At 34.9% G+C, this 24,323-nt stretch overlaps 1 protein-coding gene across 1 annotated transcript; it reads left to right on the top strand.

The window, feature by feature from the left end:
* The first annotated feature begins 1,658 nt into the window (after positions 1-1,658).
* Positions 1,659-23,247, top strand: Cpsf73 (cleavage and polyadenylation specificity factor 73). The gene is made up of 14 exons (XM_068369836.1): positions 1,659-2,031; positions 4,948-5,011; positions 5,864-6,090; positions 6,387-6,564; positions 7,951-8,191; positions 10,921-11,096; positions 11,299-11,428; positions 11,719-11,894; positions 14,780-14,932; positions 15,411-15,519; positions 15,789-15,988; positions 17,073-17,210; positions 21,522-21,644; positions 23,096-23,247. The coding sequence occupies exons 1-14, from the start codon at positions 1,967-1,969 to the stop codon at positions 23,192-23,194; spliced, it is 2,079 nt and encodes a 692-aa protein (XP_068225937.1). The 5' UTR covers positions 1,659-1,966; the 3' UTR covers positions 23,195-23,247.
* Positions 23,248-24,323: the final 1,076 nt, after the last annotated feature.

Genomic DNA, 24,323 nt, shown 5'->3' with positions numbered 1-24,323 from the left:
GCAGCCATAGTATTCAACTGCACCTGTTTGAAGGAGGATCTCTTACCAATAAATTATAATAATAATAATAATAATAAGTATTCAACTCAACCTATTATTATTATTATTATTATTATTATTATTATTATTATTATTATTATTATTATCATTATTATTATTATTATTATTATTATTATTATTACTATTATTAAGCTACAACCCCAGTTGGAAAAGCACAATGCTATAAGCCCAGGGGCTCCAACAGGGAAAATAGCCCAGTGAGGAAAGGAAACAAGATTTTCTCTATGCATTTTCATTGAACTTTATCTTAGTTTTACTCATATTCATTTTCAGCTCTACTTTTCTGATTTTACTATTCAAATCTTCTATCATCTTTTGTAATTCCCCCATGATTCACTAAACAAAATTATGTCATCATCAAATCTTAAGTTGTTAAGGTTAACTCCATTAATGTTAATCCCTACATTTTCTTAATCTAAATGTTTAAACATATCTACTGGGTATGTTGTGAATAATTTAGTAGAGATTGAGTAGCCCCGATTACCTCCTTTTTCAATCACAATTTAGGTAGCCTACTTCTCGTATAGATATTTTCAATTGTTCTAACATAAACTTCAACTATTCCTTGTCTTTGAAGGGCTTTCATTACTGCTGAAGTTTTAACAGAATCAAAACCTTTCTCATAGTTTATAAATGCCATACATATTGGTTTGTCATACTCTGTAGATTTTTATATTAGCAAATTAATTGCATGGATATAGCCAATTGTTGAATATCCGCTTGTAAGACGTGTCTGATCTTATGATTGACAATTGTTGAATATCAGCCTATAAGGCATCTCTGCTCTTTTGGTTAAATAAAATCTAGCGGTCTTTCGATTCAGCTTTATATGATCATTACAAGTATTTATATATTACTGAGAATAAACTTATTGGGTGATAATATTTAGGTCTTTTGTGTCTCCCTTTTAGTGACAGTATAGTGATAATGTTTTCCAAGCTTTATTTATAGAGTATTCTACCAGACATTTTGTGCTAGTTCAACCAGTTTTAATATATATATATATATATATATATATATATATATATATATATATATATATATATATATATATATATATATATATATGCATATACACACACACACACACACACACACATATATATATATATATATGTATATAGATATATATATATATATATATATATATATATATATATATATAGATATATATATATATATATATATATATATATATATATATATATATATATATATATATATATATATATATACATATATATATATATATATATATATATATATATATATATATATATATATTTATAGATATATATATATATATATATATATATATATATATATATATATATATATATACATATATATATATATATATATATATATATATATATATATATATATATATATATAAGAGAGAGAGAGAGAGAGAGAGAGAGAGAGAGAGAGAGAGAGAGAGAGAGAGAGAGAGAGAGAGAGAGAGAGTCTGATTAGTGGGAAACCCAGAAGCATTACTTTACATAAATTCTACTTCTCAAGATGTATTTTTCTAGAAATGAGCGGCATAGGAAACGTGCTGTTCAAGAAAGAAGGAATAGAGAAAAGAAAAAAATATATCTATCAAATGTGGAAAAAAAGAGAGAAGAAAATAAAAGAATTAGAATAAAGAAGAAACCCAAGGAGGTGCCCAACAACAAGAACAAGAACAAGATTAACACTAATTTTCATAGGTGGAATTGAAGATTGTAAACAAGCATTCGGTGTCATGTTGTGTGTTTGAGTTTAACGATACTTAATTACGTATTTTTTAGGATTTCTCGGGCACTGGCCGTATTTAAACTATCATAGGACATAAAAGATCGATGTTACATAATTGGGAATTTTATATTATTTGAAAAGTCCCGCTACCAATGCCCAGAGGATAATGGCGGGCTTGCAAGTTCTGAATGTGCCTGATGAAGAAAGCGATGAATTGAAGATCACTCCTTTGTAAGTTACCCTGTTACCTAGTTGTATCGATTTGCTTTTAGTTGATGTCTCGGTTTCTGAGCCTTTGTTTATCAGTGGCCAGTTCCTCCCTCTTGATATAAAAATGGACATAAACTAACCTGAAATTTCCCCCCCTAACCTAACCTAACCTACAACCTGAGTCCTTTATAGCTTACCTAATGTTGTGGCTAGTTCCTCCCTCGTGATATAAAAATGGACATAAACTAACTTAAAATTTCCCCCCCTAACCTAACCTACAACCCGAGTCCTTTATAGCTTACCTAATGTTGTGGCTAACTCCCCCCTGCGACCCCCTTACAATACCGTATTCTAAGTTAGACGTAATAATACATACAGTTGGCCTTTATCATACACCCCATTAGTAATACCAAAGCCATGAACCAGTATTAGTTACTATATAACCTAGCTTATTACACCGTTTCGTGCATCATTGTGGATTGCACCCCCTTATTTAAACTCACCCAAGATGCCATTAATTTGGTATTAATATAGTTTTGATGGAGAAAATTTAAAAGGTATATTTTGTTGATAAATGTCTATGATGTAGAAGTAGGATTATGACAGTTGGTACATATGATTTATCCATATTGATGATGGTCATATTATTGTTCTGAAATTAGTTACCGGTATCATGGAAAAGGTAAAGATGTTGTAGCTACGGTATTATCGCCTGTAATTCATATTCTAGACATATTTGTTTATCTATTGCTATAGAGGAGATTGTATTCCTCTGGTTTTGTTGTGTATGAATTGACAGATATCAGGTAATAAATTGGGATTGGTATTAGATGCTCTGTGCATAGCCCTCTGTTAAGTAAGGGGTGCTTTTCCCAAATTAGGCTAGGTTTCTATGGATTGAGTATGGAATACTGCTACCCACTATTCTACAGGTTCCACCATTATTGTTGATATAAATCACTTTTGTTTCTACACAAAATACAAACCATTGCCGTTTACCTAGGAATAGCGAAGCTGTGAATACGGCAAATAAAAACATAAAACAAGGTGTTAATAACTGACAGGGTAGTTGCCTATTGGTAGTGGGGAGGCAAATGCCCCACTGCTGAGTCACTAATAACTCATAGATATCAGCCATCAGTGAGAGGAGATGTTTTCTCAGGCTTGGAGTGTTAAAATCTTTAATAATTTTGCATTGTCTCTTTCCAGCGTATTTTACTTTGAATGTTTATGTTGCAGTTACTGATGCCTTCCAAAATACAGAAATGCCCTGGAGTGCCACCAAAGACCTGGGGTACTTTCATGATTGCGGTAGCTGTAGACCCTCACCAGACATGACCTGCTTGGAGAGAGCAGGCATGTACTCAGGCATCACCTTGTGTGGAGTGTTGGGAGTATCCATCCTCTCAGTGGGAGATACATGGCAGGAGGAGAAAGAGGTCAACGAGGGATCTTCCTTGAAGAAATAATTTTTTAGTGTCTTTGACCCCTGGTACTCTTTCTTCAGACTCTTCTCAATCAGCTTCCTTGTTGCATGGAATTTAGCAAGGTGTCAGGGTTTTTCCCTGTTATAAGCTGAGCACGTAAGGGAAAACCCTGTGTCAAAAACCAGCCAGTGTGTTTGGACTTCCACCCTCCTAAAGGGTGAGTCATCCCTAAGAAAGAGCAAAAGGGTTTGTGTTAAGTGTCGGAACAAATGACAAATTTGAAAGTAATTTTTATTTTTCCTGACGATATAAATCTTAAGCTCTTTATACAAATTAGGCTGTCATCACCTGCCCCCCTGTAAGTCCTGCCGGCAATCAAAAGTGACGAGACAACACCGGTGTGTGTGAGCTGGGTGCCTCCTCCAACCCCGCTATGTCTTATGGCTAGTCTTCCAGCTTCACTGAATGTATACAGGTATTCATGATAAATAGCTCAAGGTTTGTATTGTTAGGAAAAGTACAAATTACTTTAAAATTTGTAATATATCCTAACTATACAAACCTGAGTCAATTACTCAAACTTTCCCTTAACACTAACCCCCAAGTAAGTCTTTGCTGCAGTCATAGTGAAGAGCGGTGAACTTGTTGAAGGGTAGGTGGGGACCAGTTGCCTCCCTGCTATTATTATTATTACTTGCTAAGCTACAACCCTAGTTGGAAAAGCAGGATGCTATAAGCCCAGGGCTCCAACAGGGAAAATAGCCCAGTGAGGAAAGGAAACAAGGAAAAATGAAATATTTTAAGAACAGTAACAACAATGAAATTGATATATCCTATGTAAATTATAAAAACTTTAACAAAATAAGAGGAAGAGAAATTAGATACCCTTACCTAGAGGAAAGTATCCACTGAACAATTACAGTACAGTAGTTAACCCCTTGATTGAAGAAGAATGATTTGGTAATCACAGTGTTGTCAGGTGTACGAGGACAGAGGAGAATATGTAAAAGAATAGGCCAGACTATTTGATGTGTGTGTAGGAAAAGGGAAAGTGAACCATAACGAGAGAAAGGGATCCAATTTAGCACTGTTTGGCCAGTCAAAGGATCCCATAACTCTCTAGCGGTAGTATCTCAACGGGTGGCTTGTGCCCTGGCCAACCTACTACTTACTACAGAAAGGTAAACTACCTGCCGGTTGTTTACACCTCGTTAAAGTTTGTAACTGCCCTATTCCTTCTTGCGCTGTTATCATATATAAGTAAAGGGATCAGGTTTGTATAGTTAGGAAAAGTACAAATTACTTTAAAAATTTGTCATTTCTAGAAACCATAATGCAGCTCTAGTTTGAAAGAGCAGGAAATTAACAATGGTTTCATACATTAAGTGTCACTTCAAAGGCCAATGCCAGGAAATATTTTCTTTTTCAAAATTTTCTTTCATTCTAAAATCTCAATCATTGTCTGTAACTTTAGGTAATAAAATGCTGTTATTTTTTTTCTTTTCTACAGAGGTTCTGGTCAGGAAGTTGGTCGATCATGTCACTTTTTAGAATTCAAGGGCAAGAAAGTTCTTGTAAGTGTTTTTTCCATACGATATTACAGTACCTGTACTTTATTTGCTGTTTCTAATATTACTGTAATGATCATTCAGTTTTTTTTTAAACTTATAATTATAAATGGTTTTGATATATTTTGATACTGCTATCTTTTAATATGAACCAATAAACTTGCAAAAAATATTATTAGTTTGCTTCCAGATTACAGGACAGGTAGTCGTCGACTTACTACTGTTCGACTTTATGACCATTTTTTCACGCACAAAGAGAGAGAGAGATAACGTATTCATATGATAACTAATAATAATGGCTGTAAACGAACTGTATGAAAACTATGATATCCTGTAACATATTGATGCTGATTTAATATTCATCTTGGAAGATATTTCGAATATGTTGAGAAATTGTATAAATGATATGCCTTGTTATTTGCATGTGTGCATTCTTTTGATACAGTATCAGGACCTTGAGACCAGCTGATTACAACCAAAGGTAAAAAAAAAGTCTAAATGTTGATTGTTAAAATGCTTCAAAAATTGAAAAGTAAGATACAAAAATGCTTTATTAAGGCATATTATATCCTACAAACCAAGAAAATAAAATAATTATATGCAGAAAGTGAATATTGATAGAATATGATGTAGATGATTATAGTGCCATGACAGAGTATAATACATCTACAGAAACTTCACTTTTTACGTTTGATGTACGTCCAGATTGAGTTACGACATGCCTCTCAGTCCCTATCTGGGTCGTAAGTTGACGACTACCTGTATCAAGAACGTAGTTCCAATCATTTGTCTTAGTGAGACTTGCATATAATGATAACGGTATATTACTATGAATTGCTACATTTCATTTACTTTCAGCTGGACTTCGGTATTCATCCTGCACTGACTGGGATGAGCGCTTTGCCTTTCGTAGATCACATAGATCCAGAACAGATCGATTTGATTCTCGTGTCTCATTTTCATCTGGATCATGCTGGTGGGCTGCCCTGGTTCCTCATGAGAACTCGTTTTAGAGGTCGCTGTTACATGACTCACCCGACGAAAGCAATTTACAAGTGGCTTTTATCTGATTATATTAAAGTTAGGTTAGTTGCAAGGCTTGTGTCAATTATGATATCCTCCCTTCATTTTATTTCTATATGTGTACAATACTGGATTACTGTATACCATCAACTGCATTGTAGGAAAATATTTAATTAGTAGTTACGATGTTTTGAGCGTTTTCAAAATCCTTGAAGTGATTACAGGTCTACTTCAAGAGCAAGATAAGAGTTTTATACTTCAATGAAAATGATGTTGTTAATGCCAGAAATTCAGAAGTTAAGCTGTTGACTATATGTAGCTTGGGTTGGTAGTAATTAAAGTCTATCTTTCTTCACAGCAATATTGCAACTGAACACATGCTGTACTCGGAGAGTGACCTCGATGCTTCGTTGAATAAAATAAATGTCATCAACTTCCATGAAGAAAAAGAGGTTAATGGCATCAAGTTTTGGTGTTACCATGCTGGTCATGTCCTCGGTGCTGCAATGTTCATGATTCAGATTGCGGGTGTGAAGGTATTTATGACGCTATTTTGAATTTAAGGTGCACATGATAAGTTAACCTTTTGTTATACTGTACTATCTCTAGATGCTGACCCTTTTAAAAGTCACGTGTTGGTTGGCACAGTGATAATGTAGTGACTAGCTACAATTTTGGTGTTCAGCCAGTATTATTATTATTATTATTATTATTATTATTATTATTATTATTATTATTATTATTATTAGCTTAACTACAACCCTAGTTGGAAGAGCAGGATGCTATAAGCCCAAGGGCTCCAACAGGGAAAAATAGCCAAGTGAGGAAAGGAAATAGGGAAAGAAATAAATTTCAAGAAAATTGATGAACAATTATGATGAAATATTTTAAGAACAGTAATAACTTTAAGATAGATCTTTCATATATAAACTACAGTATAAAAAAAAGAATAAGAGGAAGAGAAGCAAGATTGAATAATGGGCCCGAGTGTACACTTAAGCAAGAGAATTCTATCTGAGGACAGTGGCTAAACTTTCAAGATTGTAGAATTTTTTTACTTCTGTGGCTTTTGAAAACAACAGCAAGTTTCTTGGTATGCTTTAGTATTATGTTTCTGCTCTATCGTCATTGTTAATTACTTAATGAGTGGAAAAATTTTCATCAAAACAAGATACAGGACTGATTTTCTTATGATTTTGTGTGTTTTTAATAAAAAAAACTTTCCAGAAATTTCACCTTTCTTTGTTTAGTGTTTTTCTTTTTCAAGGTGCCCACATTGCCTTTTTTTAAAAGGTCCTCTTGTAATGAAATCTAAAGCGAGAGAATCTTGGAGTTACGTTAAACATCGCACATTTTGTCATTACAGGTGTCTTCAGTGAATTTCCCATTTCCTCACATTGTCTCCACACCAGCCTATGACTAGCAGATACAAGGTTGCTTCCTAGAAATTATGATTTATATATGAAGAGGAGATCTAATGCTAAAGCAAACCATCAGAACATCTTGCATACATATTGATTCAATGGAATCCCAATGGTTATACTGTACATTAACCCTTTTACCCCCAAAGGACGTACTGGTACGTTTCACAAAACTCATCCCTTTACCCCCATGGACGTACCGGTACGTCCTTGCAAAAAAATGCTATAAAAATTTTTTTTTTCATATTTTTGATAATTTTTTGAAAAAATTCAGGCATTCTCCAAGAGAATGAGACCAACCTGACCTCTCTATGACAAAAATTAAGGCTGTTAGAGCAATTTAAAAAAAAATATACTGCAAAATGTGCTGGGGAAAAAATAACCCCTTGGGGGTTAAGGGTTGGAAAATTCCAAAGAGCCTGGGGGTAAAAGGGTTAAAGGGAATTGAAAACTGCTAAAAGGATTTTGTACTTCATATCCATCTTCATTTCTCTTCAACAGCTATTGTACACCGGTGATTTTTCAAGGCAAGAAGATCGTCATTTGATGATGGCAGAGATCCCTCAGATTCGACCCGATGTTTTGATGATTGAGTCAACATACGGGGTCAGCATCCACGAACCTAGAGAAAGCAGAGAATCTCGTTTTACAACAACAGTGCACACAATCGTCAGCAGAGGAGGTCGGTGCTTGATACCAGTATTTGCCTTGGGTCGTGCTCAGGAACTCCTTTTAATTTTAGGTAAGTATTAACTGTTACATAAATACAATGTCCATTCACCTGTTTGTGTACTGTATTTGTTTATTATTATTATCGAAAGGAGGAGATTTACCAGCCCAATGAGTCAAGCTCGACTCATACAGAACTGGCCAGTATTTGTCTGAAAGACCTTTGATTGAACACTAGTGCTGCTGGTGAGAAAAGGTGATAGACTTCATTATTTAATTTTATTTTTCTGGTTTATCCATTTAGCAAATGTCTATGATATAGCCATTGAATATCAAGCACTAGTTTTGGATCTTAGATGGATATTTTTTATACCTGGAAACAACTAGAAAAGGTAGGAATTAATAATTATAATTAATAATCATATTTCATTAACCTATATTTTTCAATATTAATCTTACCCGATAATCATGTAGCTGTCAACTCTGTTGCCCGACAGAAATCTACGGTCGGGATACGCCAGCGATCGCTATACAGGTGGGGGTGTACACAACAGCGCCATCTGTGGTCAGGTACTCCAGTACTTCTTGTCAACACCACCTCAATTTTTCCTCTGTCGTGCCTCCGGCTAGACCTACATGGATACGCTGTTGATTCTGGAGTTATTGTTCACGATTTGGTGATGTATTTGCTCTAGAGTTTAGCCTTCGCTATTCAGGAAGCTTTATCATTAGCTTAGCAAGTTTTTGGAATTAATTTGATTTAATTTTGGTGACGAAGAGAGTATGAACTCTCTTTCACTTTTAAATGGCCGACCCTTCCCTTAGACGGAAGTGTTGGTGTCGAAGAGAGTATAGACTCTCTTTCTTAATTTTGCTTAACAAAGTTATAGATTTATTTTATATCTCTCCGCCTTTTATAGGCCTCTTCGATTAACTTCCTTTTATTATAAACTTATTAAAATTAATTTTTATGTTTGTTTATATGCGACCTTTCCTAATAGTAGGCTAGGGGCTTTTCGAAGGAGGCAGCCAGAGCGATTGCCAGAGCAAGGAGGACATCCACTCTCAGAGTCTATCAGTCTAAAGGGGAAGTCTTCCGAAGCTGGTACAAGGCCAATGCAGTTTCCTCAACCAGTACCACTGTAACCCAGATTGCTGACTTCCTGTTACATCTAAGGAACGTAAGATCCCTTTCAGCTCCTACGATCAAGGGTTACAGAAGTATGTTGGCAGCGGTTTTCCGCCACAGAGGCTTGGATCTTTCCACCAACAAAGATCTACAGGACCTCCTTAGGTCTTTTGAGACCTCAAAGGAACGTCGGTTGTCCACTCCAGGCTGGAATCTAGACGTGGTCCTAAGGTTCCTTATGTCATCAAGATTTGAACCTCTCCAATCAGCCTCTTTTAAGGACCTCACATTAAAAACTCTTTTCCTCGTGTGCTTGACAACCGCTAAAAGAGTAAGTGAGATCCACGCCTTCAGCAGGAACATAGTTTTCACATCTGAAACGGCTACATGTTCCTTGCAGCTCGGTTTTTTGCTAAAACGAGCTTCCTTCACGTCCTTGGCCTAAGTCGTTCGAGATCCCAAGCCTGTCCAACTTGGTGGGGAACGAACTGGAGAGAGTACTTTGCCCAGTTAGAGCTCTTAGGTACTATCTAAAAAGGTCATAACCTTTACGAGGACAATCAGAAGCCTTATGGTGTGCTATCAAGAAGCCTTCTCTTCCAAGGTCTAAGAACTCAGTTTCTTACTAATTCAGGCTCCTGATTAGGGAAGCACATTCTCATCTGAAGGAAGAAGACCTTGCTTTGCTGAAGGTAAGGACACATGAAGTGAGAGCTGTGGCTACTTCAGTGGCCTTCAAACAGAACCGTTCTCTGCAGAGTGTTATGGATGCAACCTATTGGAGAAGCAAGTCAGTGTTCGCATCATTCTATCTCAAAGATGTCCAGTCTCTTTACGAGAACTGCTACACCCTGGGACCATTCGTAGCAACGAATGCAGTAGTAGGCGGGGGCTCAGCCACTACATTCCCATAATCCCATAACCTTTTTAACCTTTCTCTTGAATACTTTTTATGGGTTGTACGGTCGGCTAAGAAGCCTTCCACATCCTTGTTGATTTGGCGGGTGGTCAATTCTTTCTTGAGAAGCGCCGAGGTTAAAGGTTGTGATGAGGTCCTTTAGTATGGGTTGCAGCCCTTTATACTTCAGCACCTAAGAGTCGTTCAGCATCCTAAGAGGACCGCTACGCTCAGTAAGGAAGACGTACTTAATAAAGGCAGAGTAATGGTTCAAGTCGTCTTCCTTACCAGGTACTTATTTATTTTATGTTATTTTTGAATAACTAATAAAATAAAATACGGGATACTTAGCTTCTTTGTTAACATGTATGCTGGTCTCCACCCACCACCCTGGGTGTGAATCAGCTACATGATTATCGGGTAAGATTAATATTGAAAAATGTTATTTTCATTAGTAAAATAAATTTTTGAATATACTTACCCGATAATCATGATTTAATTGACCCACCCTTCCTCCCCATAGAGAACCAGTGGACCGAGGAAAAAATTGAGGTGGTGTTGACAAGAAGTACTGGAGTACCTGACCACAGATGGCGCTGTTGTGTACACCCCCACCTGTATAGCGATCGCTGGCGTATCCCGACCGTAGATTTCTGTCGGGCAACAGAGTTGACATCTACATGATTATCGGGTAAGTATATTCAAAAATATATTTTACTAATGAAAATAACATTTTTCAGAAAATAAGGTTTATTCTGTTATTTCTTTCTTGCAGATGAATACTGGCAATTACACCCTGAATTACACGAAATTCCAATATACTATGCATCTGCTTTGGCTAAGAAATGTATGAGTGTTTACCAAACATACACACATGCTATGAATGAGAGAATTCAGCGCCAAATATCAATAAGTAATCCGTTCCAGTTTAAACACATATCGAATCTAAAGGTAAGGTTTTTTAGCGACATATTTCATCGACTTATATTTAGATAACACTGTGTTTTATTTGCAATGACAAGAGGTGAAACTAAAGGAAAAAATAACTTATCTGCTGGTACTTTCTTTATATAGGGAACACTGTTTTATTTGCAATGACAAGAGATGAAACTAAAGAAAAAATAACTTATCTGCTGGTACTTTCTTTATATAGGGAATGGACCAGTTTGAAGATATTGGTCCCTGTGTTATCATGGCCTCCCCGGGTATGATGCAAAGTGGTCTGTCGAGGGAACTCTTTGAGATATGGTGCCCAGATCCAAAGAATGGTGTTATTATTGCTGGTTAGTATTTTTTTTATTTCCAATGGTTGTGGTTCAATGGAAAGTTGTACATACTACTTTTTTCTTTGTTTTGCTGCTAATAGGCTTAATTTTGTAGTTAGGTTGAAAATATCTTGTTGGATATTCATAGTAATTTAATAGATGAAATCTGTATACCATTCATTATTTACAAGAATCTGTTTTAATATATTGTATTTTTCTTGGGTAGCAAACAGTTGGATTTTCTGTAATGATTTTAATTTCTTTGTACTTCATTAGAAAGCGAATTGAATTATCTTTACTCTTACAAGGTTACTGTGTAGAAGGCACACTGGCAAAAGAAATTTTAAAAGAACCAGAGGAAGTTACAACGATGTCCGGCCAGCGATTACCCATGAAGTGTTCAGTGGAGTACATATCTTTTTCAGCTCACACTGACTACGAGCAAACGTCGCATTTCATCCGAACCATCCGTCCTCCAAATGTGGTTAGTTTACTCATTTCGTTTATGCTGAGTTGGCTTCATATGCTATTATTTTGGACGGGTCTATTTAGCATAAGTCCATAAATCCAATCCAAAGGGTAATAGAAGAGGAGGGGAGGATAAACGTGTATGCAAGAAAAAGTGAAGAGTGGTGGAAAGACTGGTAGAAGATACAAAAAGTAGGAGTTGTGAAGAATGTAATCAAAATGGTAGAGGTAAAAGACCCAGGATAATAAGATAATTGATGAAAGATAGAAGATATTCAGAATTCTCAAAATTTTAAAAACTCAAAATGGAGAGCAAATATGGCAGAAGGATTCTGTATGAAGAAAATTGTTATAAATTAGTCGATTATACTATAATGTTAAGCTGAAAAATGGAAACAATCTAAAAAATAACATGAGAGCAGTAGAAGATTTGGTCATCCCCAAGCCTACAAGAATTTAGGAAAATAGCTAAAGGAAGGGATTAGAACAAAAGAATAAAAAGAAAAAGAGCATTCTGCATCCATTATCTATTATACAGTAGTTTATTTTTTTTCTTGGTTACTGGTATTTTAAAGTAAAAAATTCAAATTACTATTAATTACAGTTATTATTATTATTATTATTATTATTATTATTATTATTATTATTATTATTATTATTATTACTAGCCAAGCTACAACCCTAGTTGGAAAAGCAAGATGCTATAAGCCCAAGGGCTCCAACAGGGAAAAATAGCCCAGTGAGGAAAGGAAATAAGGAAATAAATAAATGATGAGAACAATTAACAATAAATCATTCTACAAACAGTAACAACATCAACACAGATATATCTTATAAACTATAAAAAGACTTAATGTTAGCCTGTTCAACATAAAAACATTTGCTGCATCTTTGAACTTTTGAAGCTCTACTGATTCAACTACCCGATTAGGAAGATCATTCCACAACTTGGTCACAGTTGGAATAAAACTTCTAGTTGGGCATATTGTGAAAAAATAAAACACCAGTTGGAAGGGTGCTAGTTTTAGAAACCTTGTGCACAGTGTAGCAGCTCTGTTGGGATGAAGGTCATCACAAGGAACTGTGTGGTCCATGTGGTTTCCCAGAAAATGTGTTTCATAGTGTTTGCAGTTGACATGTCTTTCCAGTGTGTCTTTTCTGTATCTTTTCTTCATATGGTTGAACTTGTATAGTGCTTCTCACCTGTTATGTTCTATGCCAGGCCAGTAATTTATAGCTTATTGGGGGAGCAATTTTCTATAGTACATACATACATATACCAAAGGCAATTTCCCCAATTTTGAGGGGTAGCCGACATCAACAATGAAACAAAACAAAAAAGGGGACCTCTACTCTCTACGTTCCTCCGGCCTAACCAGGGACTCAGCCGGGTTCAGCTGGTACTGCTAGGGTGCCACAGCCCAACCTCCCACATTATCCACCACAGATGAAGCTTCATAATGCTGAATCCCCTACTGCTGCTACCTCCGCGATCATCTAAGGCACCGGAGGAAGCAGCAGGGCCTACCGGAACTGCGTCACAATCGCTCGTCATTCATTCCTATTTCTAGCACGCTCTCTTGCCTCTCTCACATCTATCCGCCTATCACCCAGAGCTTTCTTCACACCATCCATCCACCCAAACCTTGGCCTTCCTCTTGTACTTCTCCCATTCTATAGTACCTGAGCAATATTACAAACTGTACTCCAATGCCCAGCATTTCGATTCTCCTCTTTGACATTTTTATTCCTTTCTATATTCTGGCTGTTTATTTGCGGCAGAATCCATACAAAGTGTTATTCTGTATGGGTATTGTAGCCTTTCATGATTTTTTCCTTATGGGGATTCCTGATATTTGCCAAAATTTCTCATTCTTATACCGTGTGGCCAACATAGTTCTAGGTGCTGTAGCGTCTCAAAATATTCTGGAACTTTAGGAATTAGTGTTATATGTGTATCACCCACATATTGCGTGATATCTGAGATTTTGGTGGAACAGGAAAACATGGAATGTTTAGAGGTTTAATTTTTGACATAGTGGTATTTTAAGGCCAAAATGTCCCTTTTTTTAGCATTAATAGATGATGACTGAGAAGTGCCTTGTTTGGGAATATATTGATTGTACAAAATGCTAAGGCACTTTTGTTTTTACAAATTTGACTGCTTATAGTTTTTATTGCAGAATAATTATTATTATTGTTACTAGCCAAGCTACAACCCTGGTTGGAAAAGTAAAATGCTACAAACCTAAGGGCTCCAACAGGGAAAGCAGCCCATTGAGGAAAAGAAATAGCAAATAAACTATACAGTATATAATTAATGAATGAAAATATAAAATATTTTAAGATCAATAACAATGTTAAGATAGATCAGTCATTTTGTTTATAAACTATAGGATGAAGACTTGATAACCAGTTCAAAAGAAAAGAATTTTAAAAATTTTTAACTTCTGAAGTTCACCTTTTCCAAGATTAGGAAGATCGTTCCTCAATCTGGTCATAGTTGGAATAAAACTTCTAAAATACTGTGTAGTATTGCGCCTTATGATGGAGAAAGCAAGACTTAGAATCAATCGCATACTTAGTACTACATACAGGATGATGCAGTCTCGGAAGATATGATTGCAATGGATGATCAGAATTATGAAAAATCTTATGCAACATGCATAAAGAACTAACTGAATGACATTGCCAGGGATTAATATTAAGATCATGAATAAGGAGTTTGAGACCAAAAGTTTCTATCCAACAAATGAAGTAGAGAGTCAGTAGCTGAAGACCAGAATAAGAAATAATTTTTTTCATGCTTTTATAATCTCTCAACCATATGTGGTAAGGAATATGTTTTTATATGGCTGCTCCTTCTGCTATACCTCGTAACATTTGATTACTTTTTTTAAGGTTTTAGTCCATGGAGAGATGACAGAAATGTCTCGCTTGAAATCCGCAGTGGAGCGAGAATATGAGGGAATCACGAAAGACCCAGTCAGCGTCTACAATCCCAAGAACCTGGAGACTGTAACCTTCCACTTTCGGGGTGAAAAAATGGCAAAGGTAATGTGGATTTAGTGCAGTGACATTATAGGGTATAACCACATTGGTTTAGTCTCTATTCTGTTGATATGTTTATGATAGCTAAAGATATAAGTACAGTACTGTGTACTGTATTATAGTAATTCTGAAGGTTAAGTTATCATATGTTGATTTTGTTGTAATCGCTCGCGTATTCTTACTTCCCCTATCTGTACTCACCCTTAACAGCACACTTTAGAGTATGGGGAAAGTGAATATAAGTAAACTTAAAGCGGAACAGTGTTAGAACTCTGTTTTTTTATACACTCTTAGATGATAAATGATACTTATTTCTTTGGTCATATTACCAGATATGGGACACAGCCTGTTAGATTAACTTCTTATTTAATAAAAAGGGTATTTATCCCTAATTGTGGATCTATAAAATTTGTTTATAAGAAAGATATTGATTCTGATTACGTTTATATGACTGTATTTATTATAGTGTTGATATTTTCAGGTTATGGGAGATTTGGCTCTCAACAAGCCCAAGGAAAATGGTGTCGTGTCTGGTGTCCTTGTGAAACGTAACTTCAACTGTCATATTATTTCCCCTCAAGAACTAGGCAGTGAGTTATACATTATACATCTAGATAGATTTTGTATAATAATAATAATAATGATTATAATGATAACTGATGACCTATTTTTACATGCATACTAGACTAGTTGCTTAATGAATAGTTCTGAGAATTTCTTGGTCATTATGTTGTTTTATACCTATCTGCTATTTTCTAAAAAGAAAAGCCTTGAAAATGTGGAAATATTTTTGATACAGTACTCTATTTTTCTTTGGAATGTTTTATTTTTCCTCATTGACTTTGTATTAACATTTCAGAGTACAGCGACCTCTCTGTGTCTCTCATCAATCAGAGAACAAGCATCCACTACTCAGGATCGTGGCAACTCCTCCATTATTTGCTAGCTTCCATGTACGGCAATGTAGAGGTGGTTCTTACAGATACCGAAGAGAGCAAAAGCATACGAGTGTTTGATGCTGTGACTATTATTCAGGAACCACCTGTGGTAGTGATCGAGGTAAAAGCAGCCCTTAATTTTAATTCAAGGTTTTTTTTTTATAGTGTGTATTACTGAGATTGCATTTATGAATTACTCGAGGGTTGTTTGTAGTTGACATTGGTGGAGATTCTATCTTTACAGGGATTTACATAGAAAATTTGTCTTGTATTCATTCCTATGTGAAGGCAAACAGTTGACATACAGTTGGTCCTAGTGAACAGCTGTTCAATATATAGATATTTTTTATGCAAGCTACTTGCCTTATATATGAACTTTTTTATATATGAACTTCTATTTAATTTTATACACACATCCATACTGACTATATTTCGTTTGTGTGTGTGTGTGTATGCATAAAGTTACATTCTCTCTCTCTCTCTCTCTCTCTCTCTCTCTCTCTCTCTCTCTCTCTCTCTCTCTCTCTCTCTCTCTCTCTCTCTCTCTCTCTCTCTCTCTTTTTTCCTTGCTCCGAGATGAGGTTTTCCCTCCAGTGTGGGTTTTCATTGCTGTGTTGATGTATCCTCCCCCGTAAAGGTGTGTCTCCTATTAAAGGACTTTGGTTTGTATTTGTCCTTAAAGTTTCACTTTCCTCCTGAACCACCCCACAAACCCTAGGTGAGGGGCAAAGTGACTGCTCAGTTTACTGACTGGCGTTCGGGACTGCCCTGCCACCCACCAGTAACTAACAGCACCTTTTTATAGAGTTTAATAACCGAAGTTCCTACCAGGCTGAAATATTATTCCTATTAAAGGAATCTGATTTGTATAGTTAGGAAAAATACAAGTTCTTTTTGAAAAGTGTGATATTTTTCTACTCATTCCCTTCCTAAAATTAATTTGAAATGCATTCAGGATTTTAATATTTCATATTTTGTTTTACAAGTAATCAATGAAAGAAATGTACTTTTACTATAGTATATTTCATATCTTAATTCTTTGCGAATATGCATTCAGTCTTAATTGAATTTTAATGTTTTACACTAGATCTTAGAATTCTTAGGTTCAGGTGAACAATAACTACATTTCTTAGGTAACCTGCTTTGATGAGGATCCTAAGACATTTGTTGTAAGCAAATGAATGAAAGTGTACTAATCTTTTCAGTGGATTGCAAGTCCGACGAGTGACATGTATGCCGACGCTATAATGAAGGTCATCCTTAAAGCGCAAGACCTGGAGAACAATAGCGAAATCACCATTCCAACCCTCCCCACCACAGGGTTTGACAGAATGCATTTTAAGGTAACTTGGTTTCTTTATTGCAAAAAGCTATTTATACTTTATAGATAAGTTGTAAAGTAACCATTCTTTTGAAGTATGAACACCAAAGATTCCTTTAAGATTTAAGTAGATTTTAAGGTAACCACTTTAGTTTTAAAGTATGAACATCAAAGAATCCCTTAAGATTTAAGATTTTAAGGTAACCACTTTGGTTTTGAAGTTTGAACACCAAAGAATCCCTTAAGATTTAAGTAGATTTTAAGGTAACCACTTTGGTTTTGAAGTATTAACATCAAAGAATCCCTTAAGATTTAAGATTTTAAGGTAGCCACTTTGGTTTTGAAGTATGAACACCAAAGAATCCCTTAAGATTTAAGTAGATTATAAGATAACCACTTTACTTTTAAAGTATGAACATCAAAGAATCCCTTAAGATTTAAGATTTTGAGGTAGCCACTTTGGTTTTGAATTTTGAACACCAAAGAATCCCTTAAGATTTAAGTAGATTATAAGATAACCACTTTACTTTTAAAGTATGAACATCAAAGATTCCATTAAGATTTAAGATTTTGAGGTTACCACTTTTCCTTTGAAGTATGAACACCAAAGAATCCCTTAAGATTTAAGTAGATTATAAGGTAAGCACTTTGGTTTTGAAGTATGAACATCAAAGAATCCTTCAAGATTTAAGATTTTAAGGTAACCACTTTGGTTTTGAAGTATGAACACCAAAGAATCCCTTAAGACTTAAGTATATTTTAAGGTAACCACTTTGGTTTTAAAGTATGAACACCAAAGAATCCCTTAAGACTTAAGTATATTTTAAGGTACCCACTTTGGTTTTGAAGTATGAACATCAAAGAATTCCTTAAGATTTAAGATTTTAAGGTAACCACTTTGGTTTTGAATTTTGAACACCAAAGAATTCCTTAAGATTTATGTAGATTATAAGGTAACCACTTTACTTTTAAAGTATGAACATCAAAGAATCCCTCAAGATTTAAGATTTTAAGGTTACCACTGATATTGAAGTATAAATAGCATTGATTTCTTTAAGATATAAGTAGATTTTAAGGTAACAACTCTGATTTTGAAGTACGAACACCAAAGATTTCCTTAAGATTTAGTAGATTTAAAGGTAACCACTTTGATATTGAAGTACAGTGGAACCTCTACACACGAACGTATCTACATCCGAATTTTCCAACATCCGAAGTAAAATTCGAGCAAATTTTTGACTCTACACCCGAATTTTATTTTGACACACGAAGTAAACATTACGCCATTGAGCGTCGAGTGCTCAGTTCTCTATTCTTGTGTGTATCGTGTGGTTGTCCTCTGTTTGGTCTGTTATTAACAGTGCTTATTTTCTTCCTTTTCTCACATTTACTTTTTGATTTTACCTATAATCATGGTGCCTAAGAAGCTAAGTTTCAGTACAGGAAGAAGGCAATTCTTTCATTAGAATTGAAGCAAGAAATTATAGAAAAACATTTGAGCAGTGTGCATGTGAGTGATACTGTATGGCTAAACAATATGGCCGGAATAGGCCTAATATCTCGAGGATCATCAAGCTGAAGGCAGCCATTAAAGAAAATAACCATCGAAGGGGATCACCATTATTACAAGACATCTTAGCAATACCCTGGAAGAGAGAGAACGCCTTTTGTTGATAGGGATATAGGACAAAGAGATTGTTGGCAACGATCATTTGTGAGAAGGGCCAGCGTGATGAACAGAAAGAAAGAAAAAAGTGAAGCAAAGAAAACCATGATAGCAGTAACAAGCTCTTTTAAATAAGACTTCTCTCTTTTTCTGTTTCTCTCTAAACATAGCATTAACATTTTCTTTAAATAAAATCTCTCTCTCTCTCTCTTCTTCACTGTTATAGTGTTAGATATGTCTATTATTTTTTTTCCGAGAGAGAGAGAGAGAGAGAGAGAGAGAGAGAGAGAGAGAGAGAGAGAGAGAGAGAGAGAGAGATTAAACAAAAATGTGTTTAGAGTACATATGATTTTTAACAGCGTCAACGAGTTGAAAAACAATTAAATGTAACTAAGAAAGTAATAACAGCTAATCTGAATTCCTTTATTAACTAAACAGGAATTGCTACGCAGTAAGAGAGACGGTCGGGGAGGAGGTAAAGATGGTGACTGCGATAACACACCGTAACTCGTCACTGAAAGTGATGAAAATAAAAAATCAAAAGAAAAAAAATGTAAAAAATATGAAATATAAAAATAAAAAAAAATAAATAAGCTAAGTTAGATTAAAATTTCCGTAGTGTAAGTTACGGTATGTTATCGGTCACCATCTCTACCTCCTCGCCGATCGTGTCTCCTCGTGCGTGTGTGTGTGTTTGCGCATACGCACACGAGTGTGTTTGTATCAATATTTGTTTTAGTTAATAAAGGAATTCAGATTCGCTGATATTGTTTTTTTAGTTACATTTAACTGTCTTTCAACTCGTTAACGCTGTTAAAAATCATATGTACACAACACATTTTTGTTTAATCTCTCATTTTGTTTAATCTCTCTCTCTCTCTCGCTCTCTCTCTCTCTCTCTCTCTCTCTCTCTCTCTCTCTCTCTCTCTCTCTCTCTCTCTCAGAAAAAATTAATAGACGTCTCTAACACTAACAGTGAAGAAGAACGAGAGAGAGAGAGAGAGAGAGAGAGAGAGAGAGAGAGAGAGAGAGAGAGAGAGAGAGAGTATTTATTTAAAGAACATGTTAACACCATGTCTACCTTCTCGCCGATCGTCCGTCTCCGGCGTAGCAAATCCTACACCTGCGTTGGCCTGTCTCTAAGGTAAAGTGGCAACAAAACACATTTTTTATTTATTATTTCTTTATAATTATCTTTTTTACATGCTTCTTACATATTATGCAGTAATGTTATTGTTATGTGTAATTCTGTGTAGCCATTTATTAAGGATTGATTATGGGGTTTTTAGGCTGAGGAACGAATTAAATGAATTACCATGTATTCTTATGGGAAAATTCGTTTCTACATCCGAACATTTTCTACATCCGAAGTTGGTTCTGGAACGGATTAAATTCGTATGTAGAGGTACCACTGTATAAACACCTAAGATTCCCAGAAGATTTTCTCAACATAATCTTTTGTTTCTAAGTTGATGAGCTCTATTGCATTGATATCAATATTTCTATAGATAATAGATGTAGCCCAATAAGATTTATTTGATCTCATCCATTACAAATGTGATGAAAATCTCTTTTACTACACGTGTCATTAATTTTTCGTGTATATAGTTAAAAAAGTCTGTAGAAGATGGATAAAAAATAATTGTTTTTTTGGATATATCTTTTAAAATACGATACCAATGAAGCAACAATGTAAGCTACCCAGAAAATATACTCACGCTATGAAATATTGCAATAGAAATATTAGACACTTACAATTACGCAATCACTACCTCTAGCAGAAACAGCTATATATCTTTCAGGTTATTTCATTGTTATTTTCTCTCAAGGTTTAAAAAGTATACTGTACTGTACATAGAATAAATTAAGATTTTGATTACCAGAGGAGACTAAAATTTGTATGGCAAAGCTTTGCTAATATATTTTTTCCTTAAGACATTATATAGTGCTCCCTCCTTATTCGTGGACATTAGGTTCCCAACTGCTATCCCGTAAATTCCATGGGTATTGGGCAACCCTGAACTCTTCGGATACTTAACCAAATTTCATGCTTAAAGAAGCAGTAATAATCAATGTATGAAAATGATGAAGCATTGTACTGTATTAATATTAATATCCTCTCTCTCTCTCTCTCTCTCTCTCTCTCTCTCTCTCTCTCTCTCTCTCTCTCTCTCTCTCTCTCTCTCTCTCTCTCTCAAGCTACAACCCTAGTTGGGAAAGCAGGAGGATATAAGCCCAGGGGCCCCAACAGGGAAAATATCCCAGTGAGGAAAGGAAACAAGGAAAAATAAAATATATTAAGAGCAATAACAACATTAAAATAAATATTTCCTATATTAACTCTCTCTCTCTCTCTCTCTCTCTCTCTCTCTCTCTCTCTCTCTCTCTCTCTCTCTCTCTCTCTCTCGTGTGTAAGCGTGCATGCATGTATATTTTACATGTCTTCTATTTGTATTTTAGTAGTTTTATTCATTTTAAGTGTGGGTCATTTTGTTCAAGTTACCAATGGGATGTTTTGACTAGTTGCTGTACTCTTTATATAGATGCTTATTAGGGTTATGGTATAGCAGCGTGGTGTTCTAACCCATAAGCAGTAGTAGATGAGTTCACCTTTTGGTATGAATTCTGAAGGTAATATTGTTTCTCAATCAAAATTTTTATTTTCAGGAATGCTTAATTGAGTTGCTTCAGGAATTATTTGGAGAAGATTCAATCCCCAGGATTTTCAAAGGAGAGAGATTATACGTAACAGTCAACAAGCTCAAAGCTAATATTGATCTCACAAATATGGTATGTATTTATTTACTGTGTAGTATAGTATTGACTTCTTCATTCATGCAATTATAGTTTGGGTTTATTTTATAATGCGTGTGTCACATGTTTTGGTAGCAGACCATAAGGTATCACTTGAAATAGATTTGTTTATACCCTTATTCGTGAAAGAAAATATATCAACAAATTCTGAGTAAGTATATCATTGCTGTTAAAAACTGAAGCTTTTTATGAAATAAGCAAAGAATGTAACCATTGAACACAAATACAGTAATACACACAGAAGTCATTGCATGATAGAAAATAATCAGTTCCAAGGCAATATAACCAAAATATCTTCTAAAAGCCACCTAAATCAAAACATAATGTACAATCATTCATTCTGTATTTGCACTGATGACCCCAAGAGTGATGCCAATATGGCCTAGTGTGTATATCAGTGAGTAACCTAACATGCGTAGCCCAGGTTACCCTAAAATATTGGTCTAAACAATAGCTAGGCTATGCAAATATATATACCAAGGTAACCCTTATGCATAGAATATAAATATATAATAAGTATATTTCTTTGAAGGGTGTATTAAAAACAACAATGTTACAGTAATAATTTTATCAAACAGGACACCAAAACACCAAAAATCCCCTTGTTGATCCTCACTAGGTCTGCTCATATTTATACTTTCCCTATTCAGTGTGGGTATGCAAGAGTACTGACTTGCACTCAGAAGTGTGTGGTTATGGACAAGTAGATGGACTTCAGATAATGAGTCCTTGAATGCTTTTAAAAAATAGGGTATCATCTCTTATAAAAGTGAGAGCAAAATATATTGTGGTAAGAAGTTTAGAATGTCCTATATAGTGTGACTCTAGTTCATGACTTGTAAGGTTTGTTTGTAGTGTGCATTTTTCAGAATGCCTCAATGTATTCAAGGTAGAAAGGGCGTTTTCTCTAGAACACCAAAATTAATGTTCTTAAGTTGACTATATATTGTAGTTTTGGACTATGGCTTAAGTTACAGTTATTAAACATATTACTACTCGAGAAGATGCAGCAATATAAGGTAGAGAGAGTTATGGAAAAATTCATCTTTAAAACAGATTTAGCAAAGAACTTTTTAGGTGATACAGATAACAGTTAGGAGTCTGTAGGACTGTACAACAATGGCAGGTCTTTGAAATGGAAAAACCAGATTCTCTTATCTTCCGTTGATCAATATTAATAAAGAACATTGGTTTGAATCCTTGATTGGTGCCATTGTAGTGATATTTATAGAATACAATGTTTGTAATATGGAATCCCCCCTGTTTACCCCTATATTGATAAACATAAGCAAAGGCAGAGAGATGAAAGGCATATTTAAACCCTTAGTTGCTAGTCATCTACCTGTGTCTCCCAAACTTTGCCCGAATATTGATCTTTTAGGATTTCAAAAGCTCAGGAGTTTGATTGAGCTCTTCCTTTATTTCAGAGTGTCACGTGTGAAAATGAAAAGCTTCAGAGGGCGGTTCAGACGGCAGTGTCCAAATTATACGAATCTTTGTGTCCTGTGACCGTCAACTCCAAATAAATTTGTACGTGAAAATTCTAATTTTTGGAAATATATTCTTTGATAATGTTGTTTCTGTACTTTTCATGTTCCTCAATGAGTAATAATTGCTTGAAATACAGTATTAAATTTTTGTTTATAATGAAGAGATAGAGTCATAGCTGCCTCAAATATGCTCTACCTCTCTGGTAATGATGTGACTTCTTAACTATTAGTAAACACACCATTCCAAAGAAGGAAGGCAAGATGCCGAAAAAGTTGGAATATTCAAATAATTAAGAAGATGCAGAAAAAGTTAGAATATTTAAGTTGTTGAGAAGGTAAAGAAAATTTGGAATATTCAAGTTGTTAAGAAGATGTAGTCAAAGGTGGAATATAGCACTAAAGTTATTAAGACGATTTAGAAAAGTTGGAATATTCAAGTTATTAAGAATATGCAGAAAATTTTGGAACATTCAAGTTATTAAGATGCAGAAAAAGTTAGAATATTCATGTTGTTAACAAGATGCAGAAAAATTAGGAATATTCATGATAAAGTATTAAGAAGATGCAGTAAGAGTTGGAATATTCAACTTAATTGAAAAAAAGAAAAGTAGGAAAGAATGAATAAACTGAATGGAGTTTTTAACTTCCCTAAGAGTAAGAGTACTTGTTCGGTTGCCAGAGTCGATATTCAAAATAATTTCAAGAACAGTACCCAAGATAATGTTTTCAAGCACCAGCATAGGGCAATGACCATATAAAAAAATTGATGCAAATTCTTGTTGGGAGTAAATGCACATTCATTTATTACAAGGGAATTTTTGGATTAGAATAATTAAAGAGAAGATAGAAGTGATGAGATCATATAACCGAAAGAAGATGCAATTTCAGGTGATTGCATAGATTGGCAACCACATGTTACAGACTTCACTGCTATATTTCTTCATTGAACCCTACATAAACAAAACATGAGTGTAATTTCATGAAATACAAAATACCAAATCTCAAAGAAGAGTAGAGAAATTAAAAAGTTCATGAAAACTTATGTACTTTACTTACTTTACTTTAAGGGCTGCTTATCTGGTCCTGTACAGCAAGGGAACCCTACTCTACAGGACTTCCACAGTTCTTTTATGATGTTTATTCGGGGGTATTTACTGTTTCTCTT

This window comes from Palaemon carinicauda, unplaced genomic scaffold, assembly GCF_036898095.1.
Source record: "Palaemon carinicauda isolate YSFRI2023 unplaced genomic scaffold, ASM3689809v2 scaffold92, whole genome shotgun sequence".
Lineage (NCBI taxonomy): Eukaryota > Metazoa > Arthropoda > Malacostraca > Decapoda > Palaemonidae > Palaemon > Palaemon carinicauda.
This window is presented reverse-complemented; position numbering and strand designations above follow the sequence as displayed.

Bases quoted from the DNA above. Each gene is read 5' to 3' on its own strand.
- Cpsf73 (XM_068369836.1), top strand. From the start codon at position 1,967: ATGGCGGGCTTGCAAGTTCTGAATGTGCCTGATGAAGAAAGCGATGAA. The intron at 11,429-11,718 runs GTTAGTATTTTT...TACTCTTACAAG, and splicing joins GAATGGTGTTATTATTGCTG to GTTACTGTGTAGAAGGCACA. The intron at 17,211-21,521 runs GTAACTTGGTTT...TTTTATTTTCAG, and splicing joins TTGACAGAATGCATTTTAAG to GAATGCTTAATTGAGTTGCT.